Here is a 21,823-nt window from a genome sequence, read left to right on the forward strand (position 1 = left end):
TGATGCTTCCAGCTCCTCCCGCCTTCTCTCTCTCTCTCTCTCTCCCTCTCTCTCTCCTCTTTAAAAATGAATAAAGAAAAAAAAAGAAAAAAAAAAGATTAAAAAAAATATACAAAAGTGAGAATGAGTACAGAGCTCGATAGCTCTTAGAAAGCTCTTTCCCATTTCAATACATATCTCTGAAAGACGGCACAACACACTCTCACCTGGGAGTCACTAACAAAGTGTAGTTTCTTTTCCCTTTTGTGCTGTATTTCATACCATGAAATATTCCCAGAGGCAGATGAGATGGTCCCTGCCACGATCTAGATGGGGAGACCCCACCACCAATGTTTTATACCTATGAAGTTGTAAAACATTGCAGAATTAGCCACACATGAAAGTGGGAGCCACTGAACTGCCGTGGTCAACAGATACTCATGTGCAGATGGAAAGCTGGGCCGCGAAGGTCTTGGACACCGAGGTGACTTTCATCACTGTCTTCTCAGTGGATTTTCAATAAATATTTATGGAATGACTAGCAGGACAGGAAGAAAGCAGGCATTAAATATTAAGCAAGGGGCCCTGGCTGGTTGGCTCAGTGGTGGAGCGTCGGCCTGGCGTGCAGGAGTCCCAGGTTCGATTCCCGGCCAGGGCACACAGGAGAAGCGCCCATCTGCTTCTCCACCCCTCCCCCTCTCCTTCCTCTCTGTCTCTCTCTTCTCCTCCCGCAGCCGAGGCTCCACTGGAGCAAAGTTGGCCGGGCGCTGAGGATGGCTCTGTGGCCTCTGCCTCAGGCACTAGAATGGCTCTGATTGTGGCAGAGCGACGCCCCAAGATGGGCAGAGCATCACCCCCTCGTGGGCATGCTGGGTAGATCCCGGTCGGGCGCATGCGGGAGTCTGTCTGACTGCTTCCCTGTTTCCAGCTTCGGAAAAATACCCCCCCCTCAAAAAAAGGAAATTATATATATATGTATGTGTGTGTGTATATATATATATATATATATATATTAAGCAAAGGATCTCTTCCTTTTTTTTTATTTATTCATTTTAGAGTGGAGAGAGAGAGACAGAGAGAGGGAGAGAGAGGAGAGACAGAGAGAGAGAAGGGGGAGGAGCTGGAAGCATCAACTCCCATATGTGCCTTGACCAGGCAAACCCAGGGTTTCAAACCGGCGACCTCAGCATTTCCAGGTTGACGCAAAGGATCTCTTATTTTATATATATATATATATATACACACACACACACACACACACATATATCCCTTGCTTATATATATATATGCCTCTCCCAGGCAGGGCCACTCACTCTGTTCTGTGTGCATTCCTGCTACGTTAGTCATTCCTCTTTTAGGGTACTCACCAGATCTTCTTGTGATTTACTTGCATTAGGCGTTTGAATTCATTCACCCAAATGCTTCACAAGGGAAGATTCTATAGGTTTAATATTTTTCTATGTATGGCCCTGGCATTCAACACACAGGAGGCATTCAGTTAAATGTTTGCTGAATGAGTGAATTTATTGCATGTTTCCCTAGAAGCACCACTCAACAACAAAAGGAACGAATTCAGTAGGCTTTACAGAATTTGTAGGACTTCTCACTATTGGGCCTTTTCTTGGGCTGACCCTTGTGAACACCAAGGGTTTAACAATCAAATGGAAAATATCTTTAGGGGGTTTAATGAATGCAACTCAGGTAAACATCTTTTTAGTGATTGGCCTTAATACAGGAAATCTTTAGTAATATGTACTCTGGACTGTTTTATTAGTCTAGTTTCTCACAGGAGTTGGACAATGGTCCATTCACGGCTGGGGTAGCAGTGCCACTGAAGAGAATTCCTCACGCTCTGGCTATCAGATGCACAGATGACAAGACTGACATTGTTTTGGAAGCTAAGAAATTGACTGTACCTTCTTTTGGAAGACAAAAGATTTCTTTTCCTTAGGATACAACTTTCTGGCTTATTTGGGAGCTTAAACAAATCTCAGGTGACTTTTTTTGTAAAAGGTTATAGTATAGAATTATTGTAGTCCGGAAAAATGTAAACATAGCATATTACCATAGTACCTCCTCCCCAGAGAAACCTTGAACTCATTCTTGGGGATGTCTGATTCCCAGTGGCATAATCAGATGATGAGTAGTACGTCAGAAGGGATGAAGCTCAGGCCTGACTAAGGAAGGCTCTGATGGCCAACCTAAGGGATCTGCACTGTGTCAGGTGGTCTGTGGAACCCACTGAAAACATTTCACTAGAAAAATGAAAGGTGGGCCTGATTCTCATTGTTGGGGCAGTGATGTGGGAATGGCTTAAAGTGGGGGACAATGAGGTAGCAGGTGTGAGGTAATAGCCTTTGAATGGAGTGATGCCATGAATCTATTTAGAGATTGATGCAACTAACATTCAAAGTCGAATTGACAGGGCCCAATGAGAGGCTGAATATAAAGAATGGAGGTGTGGAGCTGGGAACCACTAAGATCTATGGTTGGAGATCTTGGTTAGACTGGGAGAAGGCGGTCAACCCTGAGAAAAAGCTTCTACAAGAGATGAAGCCAAAACTAGAACTCCGACCTCTGGATTCCCCATCCAATGCTCCCTTACTACAGCTATTGCCTGACCTGGGACAGTATCACTGGCTTGAAGGGCAACACGCCTCAGCAGGCAATGTAACGTGGCATAACAAAAACTTAGTTGGGAAGATTTTTTTTTCCTTAGGCCATGGTTATAATTCTAGCTTTTGTGCTAACTAGTTTTGATCTTGGGCAAATCATTGGCCTTGGACACCTTTGACACTTTTCTTTCCATTTATTTCTTTAGTTAATATTGCACAGATGCAGTCCTTGTCTCCCACAGAAATCATTTCTTTGAGGGCAGCAATGTGGATAATAATATATAGATCTTTTACCATTGACTGTTTACAACACCCAAGAAGTTTCTCTGTAAAATGGTGTCAAATTAGCGAAAATAAATAGTGAGAAATGAATCGAAGTGTTAACAGCAGCGCAGAGAGGACCTGAGGTGTTCGTTCCTGCAGGCCGGCAGGGAGGCCCCTCCTCTCACTAGGCCTCTGCCACTGACAGCACTAACACTGGTCCTGCAGGCCGGCAGGGAGGCTCCTCCTCTCACTAGGCCTCTGCCACTGACAGCACTAACACTGGTCCTGCAGGCCGGCAGGGAGGCTCCTCCTCTCACTAGGCCTCTGCCACTGACAGCACTAACACTGGTCCTGCAGGCCGGCAGGGAGGCTCCTCCTCTCACTAGGCCTCTGCCACGTGACGGCACTAACACTGGTCAGCACAGCACCACAGCCTCGCTGGCCTTCATTCCAAGAGAAGGAAATGTCCCATATGCCACAGGACCTTTCTCCCAGGCTATTCTTGGTCCTTTCTCTCAAAGATGTCATGGGGCAGGAACGAAGGGGGAAAGGCCTTTCAGTTTTAAAAAGCATAGCATGGTTTGGGTTCTGCACTTTCACTGGAGGAAAATGCACACTACAATTTATTTTTCAGATGGTTCACCCTCCTGTGATGGACAGGACGGGCAGTCCGCTCCCACCCTGTGCAAACCCCTTAGGCACTTAGGGCAGACGGCCGCAGAGGGGTTTGGACTCGTCTCTTGCCCCTTTGCAGCATCTAGCGTCAGCATCGCCTACAAGTCCCGGCTCTGGCAGCACGGGCCAGCACACCCCCTCGCGGGCATCCTTAGGTGCGGGCAGGTAGGAGGGCTAAGCCAGCAGGAGCAAAGCAAAACTGGGGAAGAGCGGAGAGGTCGTAGGACGAGGGAGTGGAGTCTATGACTAATATACACTGACATGGCTTTTTTATGTGCTTGGCAAAATGTCTTTGGAGACAATTCCAAAAGAAAACTTTCAAAAATGTTCTAATAGCAGCGTCACTACAGTGAATGCATGGCTTCCTCGCGGAACCATTTTAAAGCATAATACTCATTTGATTCTCTGAGTTATGATAGATTTATCTTTTTAAAAAACCATGAATTTTTAAAATTAAGTAGAAAGACCACTGCTTAAGCGGTAGCCACAGCCCACAAACAGGAGGAGAACCTGGAGGCTGTGTGGGTGGCCCGGGGACACTTCTCACTCCGTAGTCTGAGGACTGTACCCAGTGCTATGCACTTCTGTGTTGGCCAAGGGTAAGAACTCTGAGGCTGCTTTAAGGTAAGAAAAATACTTTTTAAAGTGCAAATGAATGGTACACGTAATTTCGAAGCACCTGCCTTACAGGACACATGGGTGTTTGGGTGAAGCAGAAGTAGCACAGCACGCGACTCACGGTGTGTGGAGCTCGCCAGACCGCCTTACCATCCCGGCTTCACTCTTTGGACTCGAATAACCCTCTACAGTGATTTCACTTCTCTGAGACTCACTTTTCCTACCTATGAGATGCCTATTGAAATGCCTGGCAAGCAGAGGATAGTCAATGAGTATCAAGTTCCCTGTAATTGTGCTGTTTTTACTTTTCAAACTAAGGGTCTCAACCAATTGGCAGATTATGAAATCGCTGATTAAGTTGTAACCAGCATGTTGTAGAAACTGAAACAATGACAAACATCAGCGTGCACGGCCCACGATGGTAAGAACTGTTCCATTCTACCTGTGCTGAGTTCTGATGTGTGGGTTACAACCTAAAAGTTTCACTCTCTGCTCTACAGAGAGATTATCCGATTATTGTATCAAAAAATCTATAGGAGTGCTGCCTTTATCCAAAGAAGCCTCTATAAACTGAAAGAACTTAATCAGTGTCCCTTCCCTTTTAACTTGTTGCAGTAAAAATAAGAAATGAATCACAGAAGATGAATTTGATCTGATACTATTGGGTATTAAAATCAATCTTAAGATTAGTTTCTGTGTCATATTGACCAATATATACTTCTAAACACTACAGTTTATAGTCATACTATTTTTAGTTGATTAAACACTTCTAGAAATTTCTACAGAAAGTTGGCTATTAGGTTCTATTATGGGAAAATTTGATACAATTTCTAAATAATTTTAAATACAACTTTTTAAAAGATTATACTTTGCCTATTATGAAGACTGCTAGAGTAATTTTCCAATCCTGTCGAGCAGTAAAAATCAAAAGCCTATATGAGCACACACAGCAGTGTCTCACATTGCCTCAGTCGAAATGAGAGAGCCCAGAACAAAACGTGAGCTTCAATTACAGGCCTCCTCTCTCCTTCGGGTCCTGATGTAAAACCAGCCTGACAGTATAATGAGTCCACAGTTGTGTTAAGATCGTGGGCTAGACAATGTTGGGGTTGGCAGAGCAGGAATAATGTAAAATAAAGAAGATTGGGCAACGTTGAGGGGTGGAATACTACAATAGAAATTACAGAATTCAGTGATATGGATGAATCTTGATGTAACTGTATTTTAAATTTATCATTTTAGCTGAACTGGCCAGAATGACTATTATTAGAAGCACCTATGGGACTGAAGTTTAGGAATCTGTCTTAAATATGCACCCAGGGGATTCTGACCCTCATTCGCATCTGAATGCCCTGTGTTAAAGGGACAGCAAGGATCAGAAAATTAAAAAGGTGGTGGTCAAAAGTAGTTGTCCCAACCTTACAGGTATCAACATCAAATACCGGATCAGAACCTGACACTTATTCAAAGTACATCCTTATAACTAAAGATACAAGTCAGCAGGCAGCAATATAGTACTTGATATTTTCTAGTTATTTAATGACAGTAAGAAATGGTGCTTTCTCTCTTTGGAATTTATTGGTAAGAATCAAAAAGTATGAAGGAGAAACGTCTTTTTAGATTAGACACAGAAATAAAAGATAGCAATCAATAAAAGTTATTAAGAGTAAGTTGAGCAAGAAGAGTAAAATCCATTCAGCTGGCTGCTGGCTGGCCCCAAGCAGGGCAGGTGCACACCTCCATGGTGGTGGACCCACCCCGCCATCCTCAGAGAAGAGCAAAGAATAAGGCAAAGGTGATTCTTTCCTATTTCAAATGAGCTGGGGGGTCAGGATGAGGCTGCCTGTAATGACAAATTCTTTCTTTCCAAATTTAAAACCTTTGTTCTATTCGATGTAGACACTGGTTTGGGATGGGCCATACTTGCTGTCAATGTCAAGTGTTGAGATTAGCACCACAAATCCTTCATCAGGACTGAGTGTTGGCACCAGGCTTTGTCCATCATCACCTTGACTGTGAGAGAAGGCAAACGGGAATGCCACTCTTAGGAACAGACAGCAGCTGTGAGAGTGGGAAGCACAGGAGAGCAAAGCCCGGGGAAGGGGGTAGTGAGAGGCGCGAGGTAGAAAGCTGGTTCTCAGCCTCACAAGGGCTGGCTGAAAGGACCACGTCAGGCTCCCTGTGCGGCAGGTTCATCAGCCCCTTGAAGTTGGAAGATGCCCCAAGAAATGATCTGGCGTAATCCCCAACTGCTTATTTTTTACTCAAACTCTTAACAATGTGGGAAGTATCTGAAGATCTCTCTCTTCCCTCCTCACTCCCTCTCTTACCTGGAGATTATAGGAAAAGATAAATAGAGATAGGAGATAATAAAATAAAAGCAGATTCTGGGGAAAGCCCTCATTACACACGGGTAGAATTCACCCACAAGTCCAAGAACTGGGGAAGGTACAAGGGACACAAGGGAAGGCAGGCAGAGGGTACTAGATCTTTCCGGGGAAGAGATCGGCTGACAGCCAGCTTTGTGACAGGCCTAACAGGACTGTCTCCTGTCACTTGAGAGTCTGTACTTAGAGAGGCAGAGGGAGGAGTTCAGAGAAGGGGTCAGTCTCACATACTGAGATATTTGAAATAAAACGCTGGGCCTTTCTCTCCATTTTCCCTCCCTATTAGTTTCCTTCATCAGAAAGCATAGTTGGATGAAACGGTAACAGGGTTCGCCAAAGGGACTCCATTCCACACTTCCCCATGCTCTTGCTAGATCTGGATTCCCCGATTTGGTAAGAAGGTTCCTGAACGCCCATTCTTTTCTTTGCTAACTGGCCTAAATACTCTCTTACATTTAGGAGATAAAAAGCATAGTTATAATATGCTTAGCCTTAGGGTCTCCAAATCAGGGTTATAAAAGAAACTATTCTCCATAACCCAACATGTCCATACATCTCATGTCCTCATCAAAGTTATGGTTCAGTTTTCACATTTCTGCAATAAATCTGCTCGTTGGCCATCTTTAAACTTTACCTGACAAGCATTATACGCCCTCAGCCAAGGCCCCTCGACCCCATTAACATCCCAGCAAACAAAGAACCACATCCACGTATCGCAGTTCAACCCCACGTGAGCACCCAAAGCCACTATGTTGATATAATCATGTCCCCAAAACTGAGTGTCCGACGGCAGCAAAGGTCCGTTAGGATAAACACGGTGGTGCCAGTAATACTGGTTTGGCTTTTAACTGCATTTTTTGTCAGTTTGGCTGGGGAGATCTGGACAGCTGGAAGTGAGCTTCTCCATCATTTTCTGTTTCTTTCTTTGTATCAGTTTTCCACCTGTGAAGCCCAACAGCCCACCACCAAGGGCAGCTGCAATTCCTGCCACTTTGAAGCCCGCAAGGAGGCCGATCGGGCCCCCCACCACTCCTCCGATGAGTGCACCTGCCACAGGCAGAGCTGCCAGCTTGTATTTTGCAGCCTGTAAAAAAAAAAAAAATTCAATTTAGAAATTGAGTTGAGAATATCTGCCTGTGGTGATGTGCATTTTCCTCTCATTAGTTCTGGCAATGCCTCCTTTCTTGGTACATAATTAGCCCCAGAGCCTGTGCTGGGGGGCGGGGCAGAGCAAGTATTCCACAGGTACTACCATCGCCCCAGTCCTCAGAATGTAGAGAAATGGGCTACAAAGAGTGGATTGCTACAAACTGATTTCACTTGCAAAACAATCAAACCAATAATTACCTGGCTGGCTTATTTAAACAGTTTCAACAGCCACAGATATCCCAAAGATTTTATGTTGCCCAGAGATTATCCTATGCTTTGTACCCAGGGTTAGAAGCAATATTCTATGGAAAATAGATGGTCCCACTCCACACTTGCCACGTCCTGGATTTTCGCCCCTACTGGGTACTGGCATGCCTCTCTACTCTTCTTGCTGAATCTCTGAAAACATTCCCTTCTAATGGCAAACGCCTTATACAGTAGTGGGCTGCAGTCTGTGCTCTCTCTGAGAAAATCTCTCCCGACAGAATGAATGTAGAGTAGCACATTACTACAGCCATTGATTTCCTGCACTACCTTTGTGTCATTTCTTCCTTATTTCCTTAATTGCTGGTTTCCTCAAGATTAAAGAGAGCAGATCAATTGGGTTAATACTACAAATTCCTGGGAGCCAGAGTAACATTGATTTGTCAGCAGGAGCAGAGTCTTACCTTCCCCAAGTTTTTGGTTCCCTCTTCAACATTCACAGCGGCACTGTTGACATGGTCTTCAATGCTGTCAATCTTCTCCTGCTGAGACTAGATGCAAAGGAATTATGAGGGAGCGCTCCTGCTGGGGAGCAGCAGAGGGCCAGTACACACCATTTTAATTCCTGTATCAGGGCCCTGTGCACTGCAGCCTTGCAGTCTGAATAGTGGTTCATTAATAGCATCTGATAAACCATGTCGGAAGTACAAATTCACTTGTATGAAAAAAAAAAGAGGGTGCCTTAATTATTAGGTAATAAAAGGGTGGGGTGGCACCTTTATAGGAAAAAGCATCTCACACTAAAATTTGTTCAAATGTACAAATATTCTCCAAATGAATCTATTTTCCAGGAGAAAAGAAATCCAAATAAGCATTTACATGTCATGTTGGGTTTGCTAGGGGGAAAAAAATCAAACAAAAAAAGTTTCCCTAACTTATCTCTTTGAAGAATCATTTTAAAACAGACAGTTTTCACTTAGGAGTAAAACACCCTTGAATCCAATAAATATAAATTATTATGTTTTAGAAATAAGAAAATGTGGTTTGATCTGCCACAAAACCTTTCTACTTCTGATAGGTAATAAGGAGCAGAGAATGAATTTACTGCCCCTGTTTAATTTTTTTTAATTAAGTGAGAGGTGGGGAGGCAGAGACAGACTCCAGCATGCACCCCAACTGGGATCCACCTGGCAAACCCCCTACTGAGGATGCTCTGCCCATCTGGGACCGCTGTTCCATTGCTCAGCAATGGAGCTATTTTAGCACCCGAGATGAAGCCATCTTCAGAGCCTGGGGCCAACTTGCTCAAACTGAGCCATAGTTGCGGGAGAGGAAGAGAGAGAGAAGGACAAAGAGAAGGAGGAGGGGTGGAGAAACAGATGGTTGCTTCTCCTGTGTGCCCTCATCGGGAATTGAACCCAGGACTTCCACATGCTGATTGGATGCTCTACCGCTGAGCCAACTGGCCAGGGTTACCACCTGTAAAACTTAATACATTTTAAAAGTATGACAAGTTAGAAGCATGTTTCTGATCAAATATATTAAAAAATCATTCTACATAAAACAGCAACACCTGCATGACACAACTGAAATTGTGACTCATGGAATCTCTGGGTAGAAGGAGTGTGTGATCACTGAGCACAGTTTTCTTCTGAGATGTGTGAAGCCCACTACAGCATCTGACAAGTGGTGACTGAACCTCCGCTCATCCACCTCCAGTGACAAGAACTTGTTACTTGCTACAAGGACACATTACCATTTTAAAATCAATTTCATTTATACAGAATTTACACGTATTCACTCATTTTATGGGTACAGTATGAGTTCTGGAAAATGTACAAGCCCATGTAACCACTCTCACATCAATTATATAGGCTATTTAGTTTTTGGGGGTTTTTTTTTGGTGACAGAGACAGAGAGAGACAGAGAGAGGGACAGATAGGGATAGACAGGAAGGGAGAGAGATGAGAAGCATCAATTCTTCGTTGTAGCACCTTAGTTTCTCATTGATTGATTTCACCTATGTGCCTTGACCAAGGGGGCTACAGCAGAGTGAGTGACTCCTTGCTCAAGCCAGTGACCCTGGGCTCAAGCTGGAGACCTCGGGGTTTCGAACCTGGGTCCTCCGTGTCCCAGTCTGACACTCCATCCCCTGCATTACCACCGGGTCAGGCTGTTTTTTTTTTTTTAATTCACATAAAAGAGAATCCCTTTTTGATCCCAGCTAAATGCCAACTTCTACAATGACTGTGAAATAATTCAGCTTTAATCCTGAGGTATTTGATTGCCCTTATATAACTTTCTTCACTTAATACTGAAGCAGATATAACACTCTTCTAATTCTAATCATTTTATTTGAGAACATGAAACCCAAACACAATCCCCCCCATAATGACTTCCTATCAGCATTACTGACACTCCTTCCCTTCTCAAAGAACACGTGCCTTTTCCCTGTTACAGCTTCATGGTATCCCTTCATTCTTATGTTATCCACCACCATCTTGACATTTTTAACACAATCCCTAAAAAGGTCCTTCAACAGTTTTCCTTCTACCATCTTGGTCAGAGACAAATGCAATAGTGGTTCTCACTCTTGAGAACAAATGCACCAGAACCACCTGGAGGACTTCTCAACACACAGACTCCTGGGCCCACGCCCAGGGCTCCTGATTCAGTAGGCGTGGGGTGAGGCCTGAGAACGCGCGTTTCTAATGAGTTCCTAGGAGTTGCTGATGCTGCGTGATGATTCCATGATCCCCACACTTTAAAAACCACTTGTGCATGTACATGGTGGGATTGAGGGCACGACCTCTGGCCAGTTGTCATGCATTCAAATCCTATAACTATCCCTGTGCCCATGAACAAACTACTCGGGTCTCCAGGTGTCGGTGTTCTCATCTCTCAAGTGAAGACAATGATATTTGTATCCCAGAGAGTGGAAGTGAGGGTAAAATGAGAAAGTGTCTGTGGAGCATGAGGGAAAAAACAGAGAAAGTCATTCTGCTCTGCCTAGGAAAGCTGAACCCCTTTCTTTCTTTTCTATCAAAAAATATATTAAACTTTTTCCTATGATGCTTAAAAATTCTAAAGCACTAAAATATGAGGTCTGTCTTAGCATTCATCCATTCAGTTATTTTCCTCAGACAATAGAACTGCTTTAATGTTAGCTCCCCCGCCCTCAGCCCCCAGAAGCGTTAAGTGCCAGCACTTGTCTGGGTTTCTGACACCCTATGATTGTTTCTGTCTGGGACATCCCCAACACTTTCTCTTCTCGTTTGAAAGTCTATGCTGGATGATAAATCACAGGTGTAAAACTCCACCATCAACTTCCATATCTTGATGAATTGGGGGGTATAGGGAAAAGAACCAACAGTCTACTTCCTCTCTGCCCCAAAAGAATTCCATCATGATGGGGAAGCCTACCAGGATTATGACCATTTCTGATACCCGAAGTGTGATCTCAAGACGTCAGGGAAATATCTTTCCTAAAAGGCTGGATATTGAAGCCCTATTACTTTTTAAAAATAGAGTAAAATTTAAAAATAATTTTATTTTAACATTTTTTGACAAAAATATTTTGGAATAACTGGAGGAAGGACTACAAAACAAAACAAAGCCTGAGACTGACTATTGAACTGCAGTGCTCCCCTCGCTGCAATCACTGGTGCTGCCTGAGGCCTGCCTCACCCGGGAGGGGCCCACACCTCCAAGTACTTACTCACTGACATAAGGAAGCTGCTCAAATGTGGCCATGGGAGTATGGCAGAGGACAGACCAGCCCCTGAGGGATCAACAGTCATCCCTCAGTTGTGCAGATCTACCTTTTCCTCCCCTCTTTTGCTTGGTTTGAATCCCAAACTTTGCCCGTTTCTTCAAATTCTGCTTCTTGAGTAGGAAGGACCCAACGACAAAACAGAGGCAGGCAGCTGGTGTCAGCACGAGCTGTTGATCACTGTGCACAGAATGACCAACTAGACTCCATTCAGAGCGAAATCTGGTCCCTACTCGTCCACTGTGTCCTTGGCTCTTCATGTTGGGCCAAACCACACATACACAACCTCATCTCAATGCCGGCAACCAAGCTCCTACCAGCAGTGGGTGCTCAGGAGCCTCCACACTCCATCTGCCAACCTCCCCTTTTTGCTTCTGACGTTTGCTTTCATCTACCTGGACTGCCCACATCTGACACTCTTCAAACTTTCTTCCTGACATTATATACTCTGGTGGTTTATATTTGATCTCCGCATTCCTTTCACAGTGAATTAAATCACTTATGAGGGTCACTGTAGTATTTCCCACACTAGAGTAATGCACAGACATTTTCCTTTTTAAAAGAAAAAACGTTCCAAAAGACTAATAACATATGAGAAACCAATCAATAAACAACTGAAGTGACACAACTATGAGCTGATGCTTCTCATCTCTCTCCCTTCCTGTCTGCCTCTCTCTTTCTCCCTCCTTCTCGCTAAAAAAAAAAAGGAAACATTAAATTAGGTTCTGTATCTGCCTGAAAAAATATCTGAATCATAATTAGCAGTGAAGAAAATGTGACTTATTAATATTTGTCAAAGAGAATGTAATTTGTGCATTTGAAATCAAACTTCAAAACTAATGAAGAACTGTTTTCCCCTTGAATGCTGCTGTGGAGAGTTATAGGCCCAGCATCCTCTCTATCAAGTAATACTAATACATGCAACAAATCCATTCCGAAATCCACTGACATAAAAAAATGCTCTCCCTTGAATAGTCTTGCTCCTAGTTGTGTAGCTTTATTATTGTGCTTGAACAGCTACAGGTTCTTTCAGAAGCTAGTGCCAGAACTCCAGGTATTCTTTATTACTGACGGAATCTCAGCCAGCTTTCGAGGCTAGGCCCCGATTCTCAGCTCCAGCGGGGTGTAATCTCGATCCTGAATCATACACAGTCACTACACAGAAAAGCCCAGAAACAAACAAACAAATGCAAAGACACACAGGATTCTTTTCACCTAGAAGAGACAATAAATGAAGTCGGTAAGTAGGATGTTGACAACAGGGATTTAGCAACAGGAAAAGGACTGTAGGCACTAGACTACTTAGACTAAAAGTAATGTTGGTAGCAAAAGTAGAATTCTAAGCAAGGAGTTTAAAGGAATCAAATAAAGGAAGTGAAAGTAGGAATGCAGCTGAGGGAGTAGAAGGGAAGGGGATGAGAAGCAATAGGTACTATTTCATTCAGTCTTACAATCAATTTTACAAAGCTCGTTACTATTAAATAATGTCCTGAAGGTCATATAGGTAATAAATGAAGGAATCTGATTGAATCCATCACAACCCAGTTTTTTTTTTTTTTTTTTTTTTTTTTTTTTTCTGAAGCTGGAAACGGGGAGAGACAGTCAGACAGACTCACGCATGCGCCCGACTGGGATCCACCAGGCACGCCCACCAGGGGCAATGCTCTGCCCACCAGGGGGCGATAATCTGCCCCTCCAGGGCGTCGCTCTGCTGCGACCAGAGCCACTCTAGCGCCTGGGGCAGAGGCCAAGGAGCCATCTTTGCTCCAATGGAGCCTCGGCTGCGGGAGGGGAAGAGAGAGACAGAGAGGAAGGGGGGGGGTGGAGAAGCAAATGGGCACCTCTCCTATGTGCCCTGGCCGGGAATCGAACCCGGGTCCCCCGCACGCCAGGCCAACGCTCTACCACTGAGCCAACTGGCTAGGGCCACAACCCAGTTTTTATGCATCAAGAAAACTTGATTTCAAGTAAATCAGAAAAAAACAAGAACTACATGATTCCATACATTGGTGGAACATAAAAACGAGACTAAGAGACATGGACAAGAGTGTGGTGGTTACCAGGGGTGGGGGGAGGGAGGACATGGGAGGGAGGGAGGGAGAGAGTTAGGGGGAGGGGGAGGGGCACAGAGAACTAGATAGAGGGTGGCAGAGGACAATCTGACTTTGGGCGAGGGGTATGCAACATAATTTAATGACAAAATAACCTAGACATGTTTTCTTTGAATATATGTACCCTGATTTATTAATGTCATCCCATTACCATTAATAAAAATTTATTAAAAAGAAAAAAAAAAAAGAAAACTTGATTTCAAAAGCCATAGGGAAGCAGGCAAAGTGTAGAGACAAAATTGGCCCTGCAGTGGGGGTGACATGCTATTGAGCAACTGACCCAGCATTCTTTAAATTCCCCTTGACTAGAAATAGGGCTGGTTCCACAGATATAGGAAAGAAGGCACTTGAGCAATAAAAACTGAAGAAAAATGACATATTAATTTATTAATATCTACTGGACCATACCTGGATCTCTCAATTGCTTTGCAGGTCCTTTTCTTAATGTGGTACAAATTAACATAACATAAAATATACAATTTTAACCATTTTTAAGTATACAATTCAGTGGCATTAAGTACATTCACAATATTGGGCAACTATCACAACTATCCTATAGGTTCTTTTTCATGCTATTCTCTACTCTTCATTGAGCGTAGTTCAGTACTTATGCACACAGAAAGTGCTCCGTAAATAAACGGTTCATTTGCCTAGACACTATCATGTCCGTGTGACGATAATGAGAGGATGTGGTTACTCTGGTTATGTTCCCAAGTCATTTGGTGCCTAAATGGAGCTTCTGTTGAGTCCTTGACGATGTGGTCATGAGAACGCAGTCACTCTGGGAATAGTAATCAGGGGTTCTCCTTTGGGCTTTTGCCTAATAACCATCTGTACAGATTATTATAAATAGGACATTTGTACAGAGCTATGGCTATAGCCAAGCTCTTCCTGCATGGACCTCCCTTAGGTTAGGGGTTAGGAGCTGCTTACATAACCTAATAGTGTATATAACTGTTAAATGGCCACGAACTCTTAATTTTCCTTTCATGCGTCTATGTCATTAGAAGGGAAATATATTTGTCCTGAATGAGAACTTTTTACATGTTTGTTTTTTAAATCAACTTTATTGAAGTATAGTTTACATACATTATGCTTCACACATTTCATATGTACATATCAATGACTTATATATATTTGTATAACCAGACTTGTACAGATTTAATAAGCTGCATTACATCAAAGATTATGCATTACAATAGAATAAATCTTGATTCTAAAAACAACAAATATTTGGGGATCCTTGTATCATTCTCTTTTATATACAAACTATTAACAGATTGTATAGCTACTAATCCAGAAACTTCAAATATTTTGCTTCTTCTGACTTAGAGGCATCAAAAATAAATGCTTTAAGCAATTTACTATATTCAATTTTAACCCTTTGAGTAGTGAGTTTTTTTCATGCTTGCTGACCCTTGGGAGTGAGTTTTTTTTTTCAAATAATGAAATTAGTTCCAGTTCCAGTTTTATTAACTTAAAATCATGTTTGTTTGATAACCAATTTATGGAAACAAGAAGAACATATATTTACTGCTCCAGCTCAATGTTTAAAGATGTACATGTACGACTGTACTCTGGATGGTCAGGAGGCATGAGGACGTATGAAGGTTTGTACTACTCAAGGGGTAAGCATTACATTAAAAAAAATCCACAAAGTAGAACAAGCAGAGTAAGAGACTAGTACTGAAAGCCTATACATCATATTCTAGAAATATTTATACATTAAAGAATCAGGGTGTTTTTTTGTTTGTTTTTTAAATTTTATTGATTAATTGATTGATTTGAGAGAGGGAGGGTGGGAGACAGAAAGAGAGAGAAAAACACTGATCTGTTGTTCCACTTATTTATGCATTCATTGGTTGATTTTGTATGCATCCTGACTGGGATCGACCCACAACCTCGGTGTATCAGGATGATGTTCTAACCAAATGAGCTACTCCACCAAGGCTGAGAATCAAGGGCTTTTAAAAGAAGAAACTACGGCCCTGGCCAGTTAGCTCAGTGGTGGAGTGTTGGTCTGGCATGCAGGAGTCCCAGGTTCGATTCCCGGCCAGGGCACACAGAAGAGCCCATCTGCTTCTCCACCCCTCCCCCTCTCCTTCCTCTCTGTCTCTCTCTTCCCCTCCCGCAGCCAAGGCTCCATTGGAGCAAGGTTGGCCCGGGCGCTGAGGATGGCTCTGTGGCCTCTGCCTCAGGTGCTAGAGTGGCTCTGGTTGCAACAGAGCAACGCCCCAGATGGGCAGAGCATCGCCCCCTGATGGGCATGCTGGGTGGATCCCGGTCAGGCGCATGCGGGAGTCTGTCTGACTGCCTCCCCGTTTCCAACTTCAGAAAAAAAAAAAAAAAGAAAAAAGAAAAGAAGAATATACGATGAGGTGGGGTACAGTGAGGAAGGATGATGTTGGTCTGAACTGGTTGAAAAACTCTTCTATGGAAAAAAGACAAAACTTGCTCAGCATATGGCTTCAGGAGGCAAAAGTACCAGAGGAAAGTTATTAGAGGGCAGAGTTCACTTTACATAAGGAGATGACTGAAATATAAGGTATCCCTGCATTGTAACCATTGAAAAATAAGCAAAAGACCATCTGTTTGAGAAACTGGGGCAAGAATAGAAGGGTTAGATTAGTTGTGCCCTCAAGTCCTTTTCAATTCCAATTCTGAGATTGTGTGACCTAGGATCTTGTTATAATTTAAAGCCAGGTGTCAGGGAAACCATAACTCAAAAAGTACAACCCCCAAGTCATAGTTTGGCCAAGAACAAAGAACTAAGCCTAGCCAGAAGCAAAAGCAGAAACAGGCTTGCTCCTGAATGTACATACATGCACACACACCTTCCCATAATTCCTGAGAAGAAAATATAACTTAGAAAAATAGTAACAAAATATATTCTATCTTTTCCACCAAATTGATTTTATGTTCTCTAATCCAGTGGTCCCCAACCCCCGGGCCGCGGACCAGTACTGGTCCGTGGGCCATTTGGTACCGGTCCGCAGAGAAAGAATAAAAAACTTACATTATTTCCATTTTATTTAAGTCTGAACGATGTTTTATTTTTTAAAAATGACCAGATTCCCTCTGTTACATCCATCTAAGACTCACTCTTGACGCTTGTCTCGGTCACGTGATATATTTATCCGTCCCACCCTAAAGGCAGGTCCGTGAAAATATTTTCTGACATTAAACCGGTCCATGGCCCAAAAAAGGTTGGGGACCACTGCCCTAATCTATGTTAACTGGCGACCTGATTATGCAGCATAAAGCCTTCATGTTTCTTATCTTTGACTTTTCTATCTTCCTCTGATTTCCAACCCAGAAATACCTCTCCGCTGTCTACTTTTACACAGTAGTCCCCCCTATCTGCAGGGAATACATGGCAAGAGCCCCAGTGGATGCCTGAAACTGAATAGTACTGAACCCTACATACACTGTGTTTTTTCCTAATCATACACATACTTTATGGTTTCTCTTTGGCATTTCCAAATTGCCAGCATCAATACACTTGCACTTTGTGGCCATTATTAAGTCAAATAAAGGTTACTTAACATAAACTTAGTGGATAAAGCGTTGACCTGGAATGCTGAGGTCACCGGTTTGAAACCCTGGGCTTGCCTGGTCAAGGCACATATGGGAGTTAATGCTTCCTGCTCCTCCCCTCTTCTCTCTTTCTCTCTCCCCTCTCTAAAATGAATAAATAAAATCTAAAAAAAACCCCCATAAACCTGCAGTGCTATAAACCAAGATGGCTGTTAAATGACTAAGGGCAGGGAGTGTATGTAGCGTGGAGACTACAGACAAAGGATGAATCACATCTTGGGCTGCATGCAGTAGAATGGTACCAGATTTCTTTTTTTTTTTTATTTTTTTATTTTTTTTTGGTACCAGATTTCATCATGCTACTCAGAATGATGTGGCATTTAAAACTCATTAATTATTTCTGAAATTTTCCATTTAATATTTTCAGACCATGATGGACCAGTGACTGAAACCATGGAAAGTGAAATCGCAAAAAGCAAAACTTCAGATAAGGGGGGACTACTATGCCTGTATTGCCGTTGGTCTTGGTGCAACTCGTGCAATGGACTCCTGACTTGTCATCCTGCCTACACTCCCCCCCCCCCAAGCCATTATTTACACTACTAACTGATCTTTCTGAAGCACAGACTGAATAGATCACACCACTCTAACCTGCTCAAAGGCTATACTGGCTCCTACAAAGTCAAATTCAAATTCTTTGGTATGACCTTAGTACCATCTCATCTCATCCTAACCCTCCCTGCCTTGTTGGGTACCTTATGCTCTGACGACACTGCAGAACTTGTCACTCCTGAAATGTACTGTCTTCCTTGTCTTTGCTCAGCTGGTTTCAAATGCACCCCCTTACTCCAACTGTGGACATTTCACTCAATTTTCAAGGCTCAAGTAAATTCTACCTAGTTTGTGGAGCTATCCGTAATGCTTCTACCTCACAACCCCTGCCTCCCTCCCTTGGAATGAATTTCTTCTGTGAGCTTATAATACTGCCCATCATATCTTATTTTTGCATGTAACAGTCATGCTTAAAATTTCAGTTTTGGGGATCCAAGCTTATCTCCACCCACTGTAAATCCTTGAAGGCAGAGAGCAGGCTTCATTTATTTCTATATCCAATGCTGTCAGGCCCCCAATGCCAAGGATCTAACTCAGTACCATTTATATAACAAGTGCTTAATAAATGTTTATTAAATAGATCTACAGTTTGAGAACATGGCTATCAATGGTCCAATAGCAGTCTTAAAAATTATAACTTCTATTAAAATTCTAATTGAGGATATAGAAGGAAAATATTTCAACATAATAAAGACCATTTATGACAAACCATCAGCTAACATCATATTAAATAGCAAAAAACTGAAAACTTTTCCTCTAAAATCAGGAACAAGACAAGGTTGCCCACTCTCAACATAGTGCTGGAAATTCTAGTCAGAGCAATCAGACAAGAGAAAGCAATAAAAGGTGTTCATATTGGGAAAGAAAAGTAAAGGTTTCACTTTTTGTAGATGATATGATCCTGTATATAGAAAACCCCAAAGATTCCACACAAAGACTATTAAAAACAATAAACCAATACAGTAAGTTCGCAGGATACAAAATTAATATACAGAAGTCTATTGCCTTCTTATCTGCCAACAATGAAACTTCAGAAAGTGAACTCAAAAAATAATCCCTTTTATGGTTGCAACAACAACAACAAAAAATACCTAGGAATAAATATAACAAAGAATGTAAAGGACCTATATAATGAAAACTACAAAGTATTATTAAAGGAAATAAAAAAAGATACAATGAAATGGAAAAATATTCCTTGAATAGGAAGAATAAATGTAGTTATTAAAATGACCATATTACCCAAAGCAATATACAAATTTAATGCAATTCCCATCAAAATTCCAATGTCATTTTTTAAAGAAATGGAACAAAAAATCATCAGGTTTATATGGAACTATAAAAACCTCAAATAGCCAAAGAAATCCTAAGGAAAAAGAACGAAGCTGAGGGCATTACAATACCTGACTTCAAATTATATTACCGAGCCACGATAATCAAAACAGCATGGTATTGGCAAAAAAATAGACACTCAGACTAATGGAACAGAATAGAGAGCTCAGAAATAAAACTACATACATATGGCCAAATCATTTTTTATAAAGGAGCCAAAAACACATAATGGAGAAAAGAAAGCCTCTTCAATAAATGGTGCTGGGAAAACTAGAGACCCACATGCAAAAAAATGAAACTTGACTACAGTTTATCTCCTTGTACCAAAATTTATTCAAAATGGATCAAAGACCTAAATATAAGACCTGAAACAATAAATTACATAGAAAAAAACCATAGGTACTAAACTCATGGACCTTGGTCATAAAGAACATTTTATGAATTTGACTCCAAAGGCAAGGGAAGTGAAGGCAAAGATAAGTGAATGGGACCACATCAGACTAAGAAGCTTCTGCTCAGCAAAAGAAACTGACAACAAAACAGCCAACTTCCAACAACACACAATGGAGAAAAGAAAGCCTCTTCAATAAATGGTGCTGGGAAAACTGGAAAGCCACATGCAAAAGGATGAAACTGGACTACAGTTTGTCCCCCTGTACTAAAATTAACTCAAAATGGATCAAAGATCTAAACATAAGACCTGAAACAATTAAGTACATAGAAGAAGACATAGGTACTCAACTCATGGACCTGGGTTTTAAAGAGCATTTTATGAATTTGACTCCAATGGCAAGAGAAGTGAAGGCAAAAATTAATGAATGGGACTACATCAGACTAAGAAGTTTTTGCTCAGCAAGAGAAACTGATAACAAAATAAACAGAAAGCCAACTAAATGGGAAATGATATTTTCAAACAACAGCTCAGATAAGGGCCTAATATCCAAAATATACAAAGAACTCATAAAACTCAACAACAAACAAACAAACAATCCCATAAAAAAATGGGAAGAGGATATGAACAGACACTTCTCCCAGGAAGAAATACAAATGGCCAACAGATATATGAAAAGATGCTCATCTTCTTTAGCTATTAGAGAAATGCAAATCAAAACAGCAATGAGATACCACCTCACACCTGTTCGATTAGCTATTATTAGCAAGACAGGTAATAGCAAATGTTGGAGAGGCTGTGGAGAAAAAGGAACCCTCATACACTGTTGGTGGGAATGTAAAGTAGTACAACCATTATGGAAGAAAGTATGGTGGTTCCTCAAAAAACTGAAAATAGAACTACCTTATGACCCAGCAATCCCTCTACTGGGTATATACCCCAAAAACTCAGAAACATTGATACGTAAAGACACATGCAGCCCCATGTTCATTGCAGCATTGTTCACAGTGGCCAGGACATGGAAACAACCAAAAAGCCCGTCAATAGATGACTGGATAAAGAAGATGTGGCACATATACACTATGGAATACTACTTAGCCATAAGAAATGATGACATCGGAACATTTACAGCAAAATGGTGGGATCTAGATAACATGATACGAAGCGAAATAAGTAAATCAGAAAAAACCAGGAACTGCATTATTCCATACGTAGGTGGGACATAAAAGTGAAACTAAGAGACATTGATAAGAGTGTGGTGGTTATGGGGGGGAGGGGGGAATGGGAGAGGGAAAGGGGGAGGGGGAGGGGCACAAAGAAAACAAGATAGAAGGTGACAGAGGACAATCTGACTTTGGGTGACGGGTATGCATCATAATTGAACGACAAGATACCCTGGTCTTGTTATCTTTGAATATATGTATCCTGATTTATTGATGTCACCCCATTAAAAAAATAAAATTATTTAAAAACAAACAAACAAACAAACAAAAAAACCAGCCAACTAAATGGGAGATGATATTTTCAAACAACAGCTCAGATAAGGGTCTACTATCTAAAATATACAAAGAACTCACAAAACTCAGCAACAAACAAGCAAACAATCCAATAAAAAAATGGGAAGAGGACATGAACAGACACTTCTCTCAGGAAGAAATACAAATGGCCAACAGATATATGAAAAGATGCTCATCTTCACTAGCTATTAGAGAAATGAAAATCAAAATTATAATGAGATACCACCTTACACCTGTTAGATTAGCTTGTATCAACAAGACAGGTAATAACAAGTGCTGGAGAGGCTGTGGAGTAGAAGGAACCCTCATCCACTGTTGGTGGGAATGTAAAGTAGTACAACCATTATGGAAGAAAGTACGGTGGTTCCTCAAAAAACTAAGAATAGAACTACCATATGACCCAGCAATCCCTCTACTGGGTATATCCCCCAAACTCAAAAACACTGGTACGTAAAGACACATGCAGCCCCATGTTCATTGCAGCATTGTTCACAGTGGCCAAGACATGGAACCAACCAAAAACCCTTCAATAGATGACTGGATAAAGAAGATGTGGTACATATACACTATGGAATACTATTCAGCCATAAGAAATTATGACATAGGATCATTTACGACAACATGGATGGACCTTGATAACATTATACTGAGTGAAATAAGTAA

The 21,823-nt window shown here is 41.9% G+C and overlaps 1 protein-coding gene across 3 annotated transcripts in view; it reads right to left on the bottom strand.

Moving 5' to 3' along the window:
- Positions 1 to 1,496: 1,496 nt before the first annotated feature.
- The window catches only part of STX17 (syntaxin 17), a 78,163-nt gene continuing 57,836 nt past the window's right edge, over positions 1,497 to 21,823 (bottom strand). For all 3 annotated transcript variants that reach the window (XM_066256653.1, XM_066256651.1, XM_066256652.1), the window contains exons 7-8: positions 8,356 to 8,442; positions 1,497 to 7,622 (exon numbers count right to left, since the gene is read on the bottom strand). In XM_066256653.1, coding sequence (XP_066112750.1) covers positions 7,383 to 7,622; positions 8,356 to 8,442 — 327 coding nt within the window. In that variant the 3' untranslated portion in view covers positions 1,497 to 7,382. The remainder of the gene's footprint in view (positions 7,623 to 8,355; positions 8,443 to 21,823) is intronic.

The sequence above is a fragment of the Saccopteryx bilineata genome, chromosome 2, assembly GCF_036850765.1.
Source record: "Saccopteryx bilineata isolate mSacBil1 chromosome 2, mSacBil1_pri_phased_curated, whole genome shotgun sequence".
NCBI classification, from domain to species: domain Eukaryota; kingdom Metazoa; phylum Chordata; class Mammalia; order Chiroptera; family Emballonuridae; genus Saccopteryx; species Saccopteryx bilineata.